At 39.5% G+C, this 14,763-nt stretch overlaps 1 protein-coding gene across 2 annotated transcripts in view; it reads left to right on the forward strand.

Moving 5' to 3' along the window:
* ZNF800 (zinc finger protein 800) overlaps positions 1-13,641 on the forward strand; it is a 145,494-nt gene extending 131,853 nt beyond the window's left edge. For both annotated transcript variants that reach the window (XM_072764121.1, XM_072764120.1), the window contains exon 6: positions 13,316-13,641. In XM_072764121.1, coding sequence (XP_072620222.1) covers positions 13,316-13,502 — 187 coding nt within the window. In that variant the 3' untranslated portion in view covers positions 13,503-13,641. The remainder of the gene's footprint in view (positions 1-13,315) is intronic.
* The last annotated feature ends 1,122 nt before the right edge of the window (positions 13,642-14,763 follow it).

Below are 14,763 nucleotides of genomic sequence, written 5' to 3' on the forward strand. Positions count from 1 at the left end.
TCTTATGGATGTTTCTCCAGTACCTTAAATGCAACAAAAACTCAGTAAACTAATTATCTTCACTTTAAACTTGTTCCTTCTATGTGTGTTCCCTGTTTGAGTTTTTCATACTCCTACCTTTCCTAGTTCCCTAGAATAATTAGAATCCTAGGAAATACCTTGACTTTTTTTTCTCTCTTAAAACTCTTCACCTGATCAGTGATCAATGCCTATCCACCTGCCTTTGAATGTTTTTTACATTTGGCTCCTCCTTGCCATCTCCATATTTGGTAGCTTAATTTGGACTCTTATCTCTTGCCTACACTATTGCATTAGTCTTGTAACTGACCTCCTTTCTAATCTCCCTTCCATGCTGCTGTCAGAACTATCTTCCTAAAACACAGATCTGCTGTTACTGTATGTTTGTCACTTGACTGACTTAGTCTCAGGTCTTGGCTTAATTGTCACATCTGAGTAAAAGACAGCCTGAAGTATGTCTTCCTTGTGGTTCTGTTTCATATTCCTTTCCTTCTTGTCATATAATACAGTTTATAATTATGCTTATATTTGTGCATTGATTTAATGTCTGTCTTCCCAGTGGAGAGATTTATGTAAGAGACTGAGAACAGTTCAGTTGGCCCTGTGCCTAGCACAATGCTTGGGACATAGGGATGCTTTGAAAACATTTGTTGAAGGAGTGGATGGGTGATAGCTTACAGTATAGGCAAACAGGAGATAGCAGAGGCAGAGAAGTTACAGGGTCCTAGACTCCTATATTCTCACAGACCTTGGTCTGTAGTTCTAGATTTCCTGTAATAGTAATGGGCTTCTCTCTTCTGTCTTTTGCATTTATTTCTGTAAGGATGGGAGTCAATAATTACATTGACACACTCACACAGATGTGAGGTGACTGCATTTGATTTGGGGGCCATTGGGTGGTGGCAGCTAGATTTGTTTACCTGTTATTGATGATAGGTGGTACTCTAGACATTCAGGCAAACAGGTATTTGCTAGGTCAAGTCAACCCAGATTCCTTTTTAGCTTCTTGAGTGATGCAGGCCTTTATACCACATGTTAATTAAAGTGTTTATTACTTGTAGGACTAGTTGTGTTTGAAATGAGGTCTTTATTTGCCTTTTGAAGATTGAAGATTTCAATTTAACAAACTTACTAGAAACTGAAATAGTTTAAAAATATCTAGGGATAGATCTGTAATAATAAGCAAATTGCCCTTGTGAAGCTTGCTCAGGTATCAGAAATCAAAGAATTTGATGCATTTTCTTCAGATTTCACTGTTTTGTAGTTTAGTGTCATTCATTCAGTTAGGCATTTTGAGCTCATGCCTTGTGTGAGGCACTGCGTTAGGTACTAGGGTTACAGAGATAAACAGTTCCTTCTCATGGAAGAAGAACACATTATAAGGGTATACACAAGTGGAATATTAAAGCACTCTGGAGGGTTGGGGGAGACTTTTCAGAATTCCCTAAATTCATTCTTGAATTTTTTTTTAAGAGTTTATTTATTCATGATAGAGAGAGAGAAAGGCAGAGACACAGGCAGAGGGAGAAGCAGGCTCCATGCAGGGAGCCCGACGGGGGACTCGGTCCTGGGACTCCAGGATCACACCCTGGGCCAAAGGCAGGCGCTGAACCGCTGAGCCCCCCAGGGATCCCCTTGAATTGAATTTTGATAGAGATAGGTTCCAGGTGGGTGCAGAGACATGAGATCATATGTAGACCAAGAGAAGGAATATGAGACAAAGTGATGGCCAAATCAAGAAAGATCTTATGTACCAACCAAGTAGTTTTAATCATTTTGAAGATTAGCTGTTGAAGGATCTGAAGCAGGGGTATCTGATAGAATTGAGGAGATTGAATTGGGGTGGAAAGTAAGATTTGTGATGGGAAAATCAAATAGAAACAAGCTCCAGAAATCTAAGTAGGAAGTGATAAGGGCTTACATTTAGGTAAGGCAATGAAACCTGTGTAGACAGACGTGGATACTATAATTATTTCAGAAGTGGAATTTTCCAGGCAGTGGAGATGAATAAGGAATTGAATATGATTGGCAGGTTTGGGAATTTTGGTTGGGTAAGTGGGTTAGACCATTCTTCAAGGTAGGGAACACAGGTAGGGAGGAACATTTTTCTGGGGGAGAATGTTGAATTAAAGTTTAGATGTGTTGAGTTTGATGTGCTTTTGGAACATCTCATTGGAGATACTTAGTAGGACCAGGAGATACAGACTATATAGGTCAAGAGAGAGATTGTCCAGGGGCTTGAGGTTTATGAGTCAATAGCGTATGTGCATTTTAAGCCCTAGGTTTTGAAGAGGTTACAAAGAATAATAAATAGCATATTATACTATTCACATTCTTTTGGTTTATTGCATAATTTAGGTCAGTGCCTTTCTATTTCAGTTTTTCATTTGGGAAATGATGATTGACTAGCACTGATTCTCCATCTGCCCCAACTACTACTGCTTCTTGCTGCCATGTGTACAGTCTATAATGTAACATATATTTGGTATTACTCTAGGAGGTGCTGGATAATTAAATTGTAATACTGTTAGGCAGTGTGAACTAACCTGTGTTATATTTAGAGGGCTTTACAAAAAATCTGTGAGACCTATTTTTAAAAGACTATCTTTAGAAAGGAAATAACTTATTTTAAAAAATAAAAGTGTTTTTAGACTGAACAAGATCTGTTTGTTGAGTCCTATACCTTTGATATGTGCAGAATTTGTGACTTAGTCCCTTTCTTTCATTCCTTCCTTCCAAAGAGGGGGAGAGAGAGAAAAGGGGCATGGGGAGGAGCAGGAGAGAGAGAGAGAGAGAGAGAGAGAATGAATCTTAAGCAGGCTCCACGTCCAGTTCAAAGTCTAATGCAGGGCTCGATGTCACAACCCTGAGATCATGACCTGAGCCAAAATCAAGAGTCAGAACCTTAACTGACTGAGCCACTCAGGTGTCTCTAGTCTCTATGCTTCTGATCAAGGCAGAAACTATTTCTGAAAACTAGGAGGAAGCCATCTCACTAAACCAATAGAATCTGACGTAACCCATATGATAAACTTAATTTAGTATCCACAGCCAGATTCTAAGGGGAAAAATGTGCTAGTAAACATTGAACAGGTGATTGAAGTATGTTAATTTTACTTTGCCAAGTTGCAATTTTTGGATATGTGAATATTTAAGATAACAGTTAAAAACTAGGTCCTGCATTGTCATATATATTCCTGTAGCCCTCACTGCTTTCTCCAGATTTCTTTTCATCTCCTTTCTGAAGGGAGAACCTAACAATGAAGCTTTAAATCTTGCCATCTTAATAGCCACTGGAGCTCTCCAGGTGGAAATTTATGTGCCCTCAGAGCTGACATGAAGCAGCCTGTTTATTCTGCCCAGGCCAATGAATACTGAGGAGGGTATGTGATGAGTTTTAAGAAGTCAGCCCTGCTTGGGATTGAAATCAGTGACTTAGTACTGAAAGCTCAGGTCTGTATACCATGTGAGCTACCCAGCTTTTGATTAACTTTTAAGATCTGCCTTTAAAGGGAAGAATTCCTGAGAGACTTTCTGTGTCTAGTTTTAATAGAGTGAATTTTATAGATGAGCTATGACCCTTAAAAACTGAAGTCAAATGCTGACAGACTTGAACTAGATGAGGACAGCTAAATTATAGTCTTATAATCTATAGCAAAATGAGAAAAAAAACTTTTAAGTTTTCTGTTCTAATGCTTTGAAAAGAATTTCTTTTTCTTGTTATTTGAACTTTAATAATAGGCATTGGCATAAACCTAATATTCATGTCAGGAGAACACAAAGTGCATTGCTGTAGCACAGAATTATTTTAAATCATAAACTTTGGGCAGCCCAGGTGGCTCAGTGGTTTGGCGCTGACTTCCGCCCAGGGCGTGATCCTGGAGACGCAGGATCGAGTTCCATGTCGGGCTCCATGCATGGAGCCTGCTTCTCCCTCTGCCTCTCTCTGTCTCTCATGAATAAATAAATAAAATATTAAAAAAAATAAATCATAAACTTTTAACTAATACTTGTTTCAAATCTTCTTTTCTAAATAAATTTGTTTTTAAACATTGATTTTTTTTTTCCTGGCAAGCCTTTATATACCCATTCTCACTTCATTAAGTCACTAAGAGATTATTGAATAAAGGTAATTTGTGTATTTAAGCACTTGAAGGATTGTAAAAAAAATGAAGAGTAGAATTTTAGAATATATATTTTCTGCATTGAGGACTTAACAACCTTCTTTATATTTGTTGGTATTCTTTCTTATCCTGTGCCACCATTTCAGAAATTTTGCTTAGAAATTTCTTAAAAGATTTACCATGTTACCAATAACACACACAGATTCTTTACCCATAAGATAGTGAGTATCTTGAATTTATATTATGTATTATGCCAACATTTATTAAGTGCTTATTATTCTTTTAGCTTTAGCAAATCACTGAGAGATAGAGGGTGGTTTTTTGATTTATTTTGTTTTGACATTCTTTCTTATGTAGTAAAATCCACAGCAGTCTATTACATCACCTAGACCCGGTTCACAGAACTTAATCAATGGAAAAGTAAAACTGGCACCTCTTGATTTCCTGGTTTTGTGTATCTTGGGTGGAGCTGACTCCTGAGTATGAAGGTTGTGATAGGAAATGATGCTAGGTACTTGCAAGAACATACTGGAAGAGGTTTGCCAAACATCCTGTGGAAGTGTGATTATCTCATATCCAAAACCTGCTCTATTAAAACTTACATCTAGATGCATATTGATCTTGTATTTGAGCCTGTTTAGTCACTTTTGATAGCATACTAGCCTGTCATCACTCCTGTGTAGTCTGTGAAGGAAATTTGGCAACCAAGTATTTGAAAATAATTTCTAACAGGTTTTGTAAAGTTATTATTTAAAATCAAACTGTGACTAAAACTAAATTCATCATCCTGCTACCAGCACTGACTTTCCTTGCTGACTTTATTTAGCCCATGCTACCACCATCATTTTGCTTATCACTCAGATTTCAAAATCCTATTTCTTTTATGAATCTGTTCTTGAGAGCCCCAACCCGTGTTTGAAGCTCTTCCTCTGATGAACTCACATTTACCTAACCTCTTATTTTTCACGCTCATCCTTTGTGTTATTGTTTCATTATTATTTAACTAGACTGTCCCCGTGACTAGACTCTAAGCTCTTTGAAGTGCAGTATCATCATGAATAAATGGATCACCAGGTCTTTTCCTGTTCTCTGTTCTCCAGATGTCAGTTTGGGTTTCTTTCTTTTCAGGGTCCTCTTCATGTCTTCCTTTGGCCTAACCTTTCTGTTGCTCTCTCTCCTCTTGCCTACTCTAGTTCTGTTAGTATCTAGTGTTCATGAAGATCATGAATGATTTTAGGAGATTCTTGGGCTAATTTTATGAGACTAGAGGGTGATTTTTCAGCTTTTTTTCACATCTCAGGATTCATTTTTAAACTGTACCACAAAAATTCTACTATTTTTTTTTAAAGATTTTATTTATTCATGAGAGGCACACACACACACACACAGAGGCAGAGACACAGGCAGAGGGAGAAGCAGACTGCATGTGGGGAGCCGGACGTGGGACTCAATCCTGGGTCTCCAGGAGCAGGCCCTGGGCTGAAGGCGGCGCTAAACCGCTGACCCACCCGGGCTTCCCCAAATTCTACCTTTTTACAATTATTCTTAATATTTATTCATTTATCAAAATATATTCTGGGAGTCGGTATCTTGTAAGCACTAGTTTAAATGTGTAAAGAAGGAAGATTAACCAGAAACAAAGAGAAACACTGTTGAGTTGCCAAGCACCAATTTTATTCCCAGACTCATTTGCTTGCTATGGTGCTTTTTTTTTTCTTAGAGCAGGTAGAAATGTAAATAATTATAATATCATGTATATAAGTCCCTGCAAAGCAAGTCCAATAGTAATTTTTTTTAGCCACCTGGCATTTTGTATATGCCATCCTTTGAGCCATAATTCTGTTGAATTGCAGATGGGAACTCTAGAGAGTTAATAGAGCCTCATTTTAAAGTGGAGAAAGTTAAGTGATTGCACCAGGGCTCACATGTAGTTAAGAAGTCAGGAATAGAGACCAGCTATCTCTTAAAGATTATTTTAGTAGGTAATAACATATACACGTAAAAAAAAAAACAAAAAACAGTACGATGAAGTGTTCTGTGAAAGGTAAGTTTTCTTCCTATCCCATCTGTCTGTTCCCTCATTCTCTATCTCAGAGCCAAGTTACCAGTTTCTTGGGCTTTCAAGAACTGTTCTATGTCTATATAAACATATAAATGTATACATTCCCCTTTATGCAAATAGTAGCATATTTTTACACCATTCTGTGCCTTGTGGAGTTTTTTTCCCCAATTTTTCCCCCTACATAGCAGTATGTATGAACTTTGTAGAACCCAGATATTTTTATTCTTTGGCCTGTGAACTTTCATTTTACTATACTGTTATTTAAACCACCAGTTTTTGTTCAGGACCAAGTGTTAAATTATTCTTTGTTTCTAGTATATACTGAATTCTTCATGTGACCATAATGTAGTATTTCACATTGCTTTCAGAAAGAGATCATGGTCACTCATTTATTTTATGATAAATATTGAAGTTTAATAAAAAGTGAAATATATATAATAATTATTACTGCTAGTAACCAAAAATAGCTGATTGGGTTATTTTCTTTTCCATTTGAGAAAGAAATGCCAGGTAAAATTTTCAGGGAAATGATTTACCTTTAGATTTGTGTAAAAATCTTCGGTATGTACAAAACAGTTTTAATTTCTCAGTGCCAGTAAAAAGCAATGATGTTTTAATATCAAACCACAAGTATTTCTAAATTTTTAAATACCGTTTTTTAAAAAGATTTTATTTTTAAGTAATCTACAACCAGTGTGGGGCTCAAACTCACAACCTCAAGATCAAGAGTCACACTTGATCTGACTGAGCCAACCAGGCACCCATTTTCTAAATTTTCAAATCTCCAACCTCATATATGCAAATAACAAATAGTTTTTCATTTGTTTCTCAAAACAGATTGTGTTTTAATCTTCTTGATATGACTCATCATCATCTGTATAAAAATGTATCCTTAATCGATTATTTTGGGTTTATTTGGCTAACCTGTATCTGTTATCAATGCAATTATTGCTTTATCTTTCAGAGATTAATGGATCTAAAGAATTTTAGATCTTTCTAAAGATCTTTTATTTTAGATAATTTTAGATCTTTTGGACCAAACTATATCACAGAAGGCAAATCCATTAAAAATATGTGTCCCATGCCAAATGTCCATGATAGGATTTATAGAGGTTAAGTATTTATATTTGAATTTTACTTTAGATAGACAGTAATACTACATTCTCCCAAAGATGGCAGTACTTCTCAATGTATTACTTACTGAGTAGTTCTGTTTGAAAATGGGATTAATTATAACTCCATTACCGATTGGAAAAAAGTTAATCGCACTAAAAGTATATTTTCATAATACTTTCCCAATAGTTAAAATTCAGTAGTAGAACAAGTAAGATCATATCTTTCAGGCTTATAGTATTAGTGTAGCTTTATATGTATGTTAACCTCAACCCTGGATATAGGGTTCTACTGTTCTATTGGATTCTGACTTTGGAATTCTTGCTGTAAAATTGAGAACTAAAGTCTTGTCAGAAATTGTGATAAGTCATGTTAGAACCTTGCTATAATTTGTAGGTGTCTCTCCTATGCAGATGTTATAAGAAAACAAAAACTGACAATGCACCCTGCACCCCAAACAAAAACGAAACCCTTAAGTAACCACATATTATGTGAGACACAGGAAATGTTTTGTTTTGATATTTACTCTTTGATGTAAGTTTATATGTCCCAATTCTACTTCTACTTGAATTTGTGTGTGTGTGAGTGTGTGTGTTTGTGTGTGTGTGTAGGTGACTAATTTCCTTTAATAAGTGAAACAAATACTGGTGCCATTAAAAATCTCCAGCCTTCTCTGCTGTAAAAACTAAGCTCTAAATTCACAAGGTGGTGCCCTGGAGCCTTGAGAAACACTATATTTTCTTCCCCCCTTTTCCATCATTTTCATTCCTAATTGGTTCGTGTGTGTGTGTGTGAACATGCTCTGCATGGATGTGTATATGTTTACGTGTGTGTTTGAAATCATGGTATTGTAATTTGAAGGTAGTGAACAAGATAGGGTAGGCTAACCTCTCTGCCAGGTCTCATAGGTAACTTTGACATGGCCATTACTTTCTAAGGCTGGCCTTGATGATTGGTTGATCTGGCAAGGTGACTGGGTACTAGAGAACTGTGTTATTCTAACCAGCCTTCTAGATACTGGTGTGTAAATTCCACAATGCTAGTTTTAAAATTTGCAATGAGAGATACCAGGCATACTGGCTTCTCATGTTTATGGCTCAGGGTATTTTCTTCAAATAGGCAAATCTACAATCTACTAAATTATAATTAGAAGATTGCTTGATGAGCATCAAATCAGTTCTCAGTGACCAAAATCAGCAAGTTCTGGTAGTATAATGCATTCATCTTTCCCAGGGAATATATTTGCCACTCAGACCAGATGTTCTTCAATTCTCAGAACATCCTTTTTACTAGATCAGGCTGCAGACAGATGGCCAGCTTTTGAGTTCTTGATTTTTTCGTAACATAGTTACTATAGATGATCTCCTTTAGCAATTTCTTCCCATTACAGTTTAATAAAATTGCATTCACATCTGTAAAATACTTAGTCCAAAATTAAAATAAAATTACTGTGTGCCTGGCATACAGTAATTAAATGATTAAAATATTGATAAAAATAAGTGGTGTTGAGTTCAGGTCACCTTAATACTTGTAGCGTCAAAGACAGTCTTTGGGTCATTTCTTTAGATGACTGATCTGTTTCATCTTTCACATTTTGAGTTATTTTCATTCTTTATTATTTAATTCTTTTTAACTCCTTAATTTCACTTATCCTTAATGATGAATCCATGAACTAATTAGGACAAACCTTTCTGGCTCTGAATGATTTTGTTACCATTTTGTTTTTGAGACTTTGATTCTTTGCAAATTTTGGTTTTTTGCTCCAAAATACCTCATTCTCCACAGTTTTCCATCTGCAATGTGACTCTATTGAAAAAGATCATCTTCAAGTTACTGCTCAGCTCTAGAATATATATAATTTTATATCTTATTTGAACAGATGATGTCAGTTACAGCCCTTTCCATATAATCATGCTTACCTTCATTTCAAGATCTGCTTAAATTCTTTCTTCTAGAATGTAAAGTTATTTTGAAAATGGTAGCAGCATTGCTATGGAATTGAGAGGCAGGATTGCCTCTCAATACCAGGATGGCCATGGAATTGAGAGGCAATGATTGAAAACCCCAGAAGTAGATGTATGATGATAGTGTATTCAACAGTCAACGATGGTATTACAGATATGACAAATACACAGTTGGCACATAAACTTTTTGTATGAAAATAAGCATGGAAAGGAATAATTCAGATGAATCAGTTGGTCACTCTAGTGACAAGCATTGTCAGCCTCCCTCTTCATCCACCTAGTTATTCTTTTAAGGGTGGCAAAAGAGATTTAGGAAAATGGTAGAAACGTGGCCATAGCTCTTTCTGGTATTTGTGAAAATATAGGTAATGGTGCATTTTTGAAGCTGGTGGTCTCAACTGTTGTGGGAGTTCAGAAAATGGAAAGATCATTTCAGACGGAGACAATCAGGGAAACCTTGTCAGGAGTGGCTTTGGTCTGGGTCTTGAGGGATGGGTAGTGTTTGAATAGATGAAAGGAGGGAGAAGACATTTTTTGATGGGTGAAATGCCAAGCACAAAGGCATGGAGGTGAGAAATAATAGTGTATGTTAGGGAAGTGGAGAGTCCAGTAGTTTGGTGCAAAGTTCCTTAAAATACAGTCCATGAAAGAGAATTGAGGCAGTCAATTATGTCAGATATCTTCAGAATTAGAAAGACGTGGGTGTTCAGCATGCAACTGGATGAAACTATTGATGCCTCTCAGTGCATCAAGCTTCACATCAAAGAAGAATTCCACTTTAGGACACTTTTTGGAAATTTGGAAAGACTGTCAACATTTTCAAAATAATTCTCTATCTATCTAATATTCAAATGGAAGAAAAAAAATGATAGTCCTCTGAGGGCAGATGTGAGCCAGTCATGTCAGGTATACATCATGGCTTTCCTGCTTTGATGAGGGAAGGATAGCCACGTGTCATTGTGTCTCATTACTTTCTATATCAGCTGCTGTCATCACCTTTCCAAGAGGTATTACCAAGAAAGAGGAACAGAATATGATGTTTTTTTCTCTACTAGACAAAGGTTTGCTGCCTTTCTAGAGGTCTTAATTGAATGTGAAAGCAGAGGAAATAATGTTACTTGACTCTAGCTTGAAAGTCTTGTAGGAATTTAGTGTTCCAGTACAGAGGCTACCTCAAACTGACAAAGCATTCTGTGGAATTCTGCTTTGGTTCTGTGTATCTTTGTGAGTCAAAGATTTCAGTACTGTTACCGTGGAGAAAAAAAGTTGCCGTTGATTATCGAAGAAGATGTACGTGTTACTGTGTCAAAGACCGTATCACAATTTCATATCAATAAGCCAGATCTCATTGAGATTTACTTTACTTGAGCAGTTAGAATTTTTTAAATGAATTTTCTTCAGGAAGGCACCATTTTTCTTTTATGAAAAATAACAATGTGAGGGAGGCATAATCCTTTATAAATATTGTTTTTTTTAATATATTGCATATGTTCAGGAAATCTGTTTCCAGTACAGTGAAATAAAGGATATGGTATATGCATTTGTGTGCATGTTTCTGGAGGACAAAGTCTGTTATCTTTAATCAGAATCTCAGACTGGTCTTTGACTCCCCTGAAAGATTAAGAATTAATAATTTAGCTAGTGTGGAGATAGTGGGATGCTATTGATGAATCTGAGCAAAGGAATGACAGGAAATTAGCTCATGTAAAGAATGTGAGAAGGAAAGCTTTGGCAGGACTGAGGGGTGATTTAGGGATTTAGATTAGCTCCAGGGTCTGAGTTAGCCTAATAATCTGAAGGTAATTTTCTAGATAGAGCTTCTCAAAGGTAGGAACCCCCTGTTACCCTTTTTTGTTTTGTTTTGTTTTTTGGTTTTAGTAGTGTAAGCACAGTGCCTGAGACAATAGGTACTCAAAAATGTCAAATTAAATTGAATCACTCACTGAATGGATATTGAAAGTTGGACTACAGCACGAAAAATAAATGCTCCTCTGTTTTATCTGTATTTAATCCTGTTTATGTTATAACTTATTTGGTGGAAAAATAAGGTTTTTGGAGAGAGAATGCTTTATAAACACCTCAGACAACCAACCTTCTTTTTGTGCAGGAGTGATGAGTTAATACAAACTTTTGGCCTCTTAGGATTTGTTCCCTGTAAATTTCATTTCTGATGAATATTTACTAGAGGTGTGCCTCTAGATATGATGATTTTATCTAGTCCCTTCAGAAACAGGGAAACTTGCAGGACGGTGTGGATGATTAGGTCATCATATATTTAAGCAATATTCTTTTTTTTTTTTTAAGATTTTATTTATTTGAGAGAGAACGTGAACATAAGCAGGCAGAGGAGCAGAGGGAGAGGGAGAAACAGATTCCCCGCTGAGCCAGGAGCCCCATGTGGGGCTTGATCCCAGGACCGAAGGATCATGACCTGAGCAGAAGGCAGCCGCTCAATTGACTGAGCCACCCAGGCGCCCCTATTTAAGCAATATTCTGATGAACAGCTAACCTTGGGTTTGTTCCATCATTAAGTAAAATCAACCCGACAACTCTGAGGTCACTTTGGCTTAAAATATCATTGGAACTTACAGACTTTCTATCAATTTAACAATAGTGCCCGGCGTCCTACCCCTACATTATATCAGTATAATTTTATGGTCATCTTTATGCATTTTCCTGGGACAAGGTTTGGCAAAACAGACTTACTAAGGATTAATTAACTGCTAAAAATGTTAACGTGTTCTCTTGAAAGACCAGGATGTTTGACTCTAGTTCATTGTAACATTTTAGTTTTGCTCCCACTAGGTTCTTTTAAGTTAAAGAGAAAATTGTTGAATACATTGTTAAAACATTGGTATTGTATAAAACATTTCCAAAAACATATATATTTTTTGTTTTTAGTAAACTTTGTGTCCCCAAGTCTGTGGCGATCATAAATCAAATTAAGTTTGTTAAAAGCCCAGAAAACTTCCTTGCCCCCAATTTTTGTCTGAAGTAGAAATGATTACTACTGTAAAATAAGGTATAACTTCACAAAAGACCAGAATATTTAAGGGATAAACTGCTTTGTAATACTCTGATTTACTCAGAACCTTTCAAGAAAAAATACTTCTGGGCATCATCCATCATTCTTAAAATCTGATGCCCACCAGTTTGCTAAACAATATGATTATTTTCATAAATTTGAATTGCGAGACAGAATGGATCCATAAGAATGGAGTAAAATTTTATTAAATTAACTTGTTTTTATCATAAAAATAAAATGTGCTTATTGTATACAATTTGGGAAATAGTTCAAGATTACCTGCGGCCTCATCACCTGGAGATGACTAACATTTTGGGGTGTTTCTCTCCCATTATTTTACACATCTGTGTAAAATACATCTGTGGTGTGTTGTGTATGTCCACGTATAAGGAAGTACACATCCCTCCACACACACTACAAATGGGGATGAAAACTGATGATTTTCCATATGATTAGGTATTATTCCCCAGCGTTATTTTAATAGCAGGCTAATATCCACTATAAGAAAAAGACTGTAACCCACACCTTACTGTTGGATATAGGCTATTTCCAGTTTTTTTTCCTCTATTTTTTTTTTTTTTTTTGCCTTTTGTTTTTGTTGTTTTCTGTTATAGATACTGAACTGAACACTCTGTATGGAAATTTTGTATGTATTCATAATTATTCCTTACGGGAAAATTTTAAAGCTAGAATCGCAGGGCCGGAGTGTGAAGAAAACGTCAGGTTTTGTGTGTGTGTGTGTGTGTGTTTTTTTTTTTTTTTTTACATCAGGGTTTTGATACCTTTCCTCTTTCCTTACATTGCCCGAACCTGGGAGAGGCTTCAGCCGGACGCTGGTTCCCCCGGGGCCGGGGCCGTGGGACAACCTGTTGGGCGGAGGCGGCAGCGCGCTGACGGGGGGGTTGCGTGTCCCGGCTTGGCCGGGAGCAGCCGGCGCGTGGGTCCCGTTTCTAACCGGCGTGTCTTTGTCTTTCTCCATGGGGACCGCTGCCGCCCGTGCGGGCCGAAGCCTCGGGAAGCCGTCGCCCCGCAGCGCCGCCGCCCTGCGCCCGGCCGCCCCGGGGAGCCGCTGCCCGCCCGCGGGCGCCGTCACCACGCGCCAGGCCGCCGCCAGCTGCCGCGCCAAGCTCCGCGGGGGCGCCGCCCGGGAGCGCCAGCACGCCGCCCGCGGCCTCGGCAGGCCCGCGCCGCCCTGAGCCCGCCTCAGGCCCCTGAGCGCCGCCGCCCGGCCGCCGGCGGGACTACGCCAGCGCCCCGCCGCAGCCCGAGTGCCTCCGGCGCCCGCCGCGGCCCGCCTTCCTCCCCGCCCGCGGCGAGCCCCGCGTGGGCGGCCGCGCGCACCGCCCTCAGCCCGTCGCTGCGGCGAAGCGGGTGCAGCCGGAGCGCCTGCCCGCGCGGCGCCTCGGGAGGCCCGTGTGCCTTAGGGCCGGCGAGTCGGCTCTCCGAGCTCACCTCCTCATCCTGCCTGCCCCAGCCCGGCTTCCTGGAGAATCTTGTCACAGGCCGGTGGCCTCCTCTTCCCTCCTCGTAACTTCCCAGCTTCCTAGGCAGTCTCTTTCATCATGAGTTCTTCGTAGACTAGCCACCGCCCGGGTCGTCTGGGCCTCAATCCTGTGTCAGCAAGCTGCCCCCCCCCCTCCCCCCCCCGGCTGCCAGAAGACCGTTTTAATCAGTGTACAGATCCCCAGTGGCTACGGGGTCGTCGACGCAGTCTGGAGTGTGTGATGCATAACTGTGGCTGAACTTGAACTCCCAACATCCAGCCCCCTCCTGGTAGCTCGCTTCGCCTCCAAGGACCGTTTCTGTCCTTCTGAATCCGCCCTCGCCCCCATGGCTCTAAGTTGCCTTCCCAGGAGGTGCGCTCAGTCCGCGGCGAGGCCGAGGCCGAGGCCGCGCTGCTCCCGGGCTACCCCCAGCCCCGCGGTGGCACGTGCCGGACTCGGAGCGAGGAGCGGAGCGGTGTGCGTGGGCCGCCCGGCAGCCTGGCCCAAACTTTCTTAGAACTGCTGCATGTAGTCTGAGGCTCTCCTTGCTCAGCCCGCGCCCCCTTCCTTTCCTTGGTGTCAGACTTGCATTATGGTGTGATGGCCTCCGCCTCCCTCTCCCCGTTTCTTTGTTTTTCCTTCACAGATGTTCCCTTAATAAAACTCTTGCAAGCTGAACCCTGCCTTGGTGTCTGCTTCTAGAAGGACCCGAACTAACACATTATCAGACATTCCACTCCAATCACCATCTTCCTATCCTTCCGGATCCCTTGTTGACTGACAGATAATCCATTATCCTCCTTCCCCCATCTCCCCCCGCCCCCATCAGCCTCTGTTTTAGATTCACTTCTTCCTTGACTAGTCTAGACATTGTAGGTCCATCATGGTAATCATCCTTGAAATACAGTGCTCTCAGCGGTCTTGAGCCTCAATTTCTTTCAATTGACTTTCCTGGTAAAATCCCAACTCTGGA

This window comes from Vulpes vulpes, chromosome 7 (assembly GCF_048418805.1).
Source record: "Vulpes vulpes isolate BD-2025 chromosome 7, VulVul3, whole genome shotgun sequence".
Lineage (NCBI taxonomy): Eukaryota > Metazoa > Chordata > Mammalia > Carnivora > Canidae > Vulpes > Vulpes vulpes.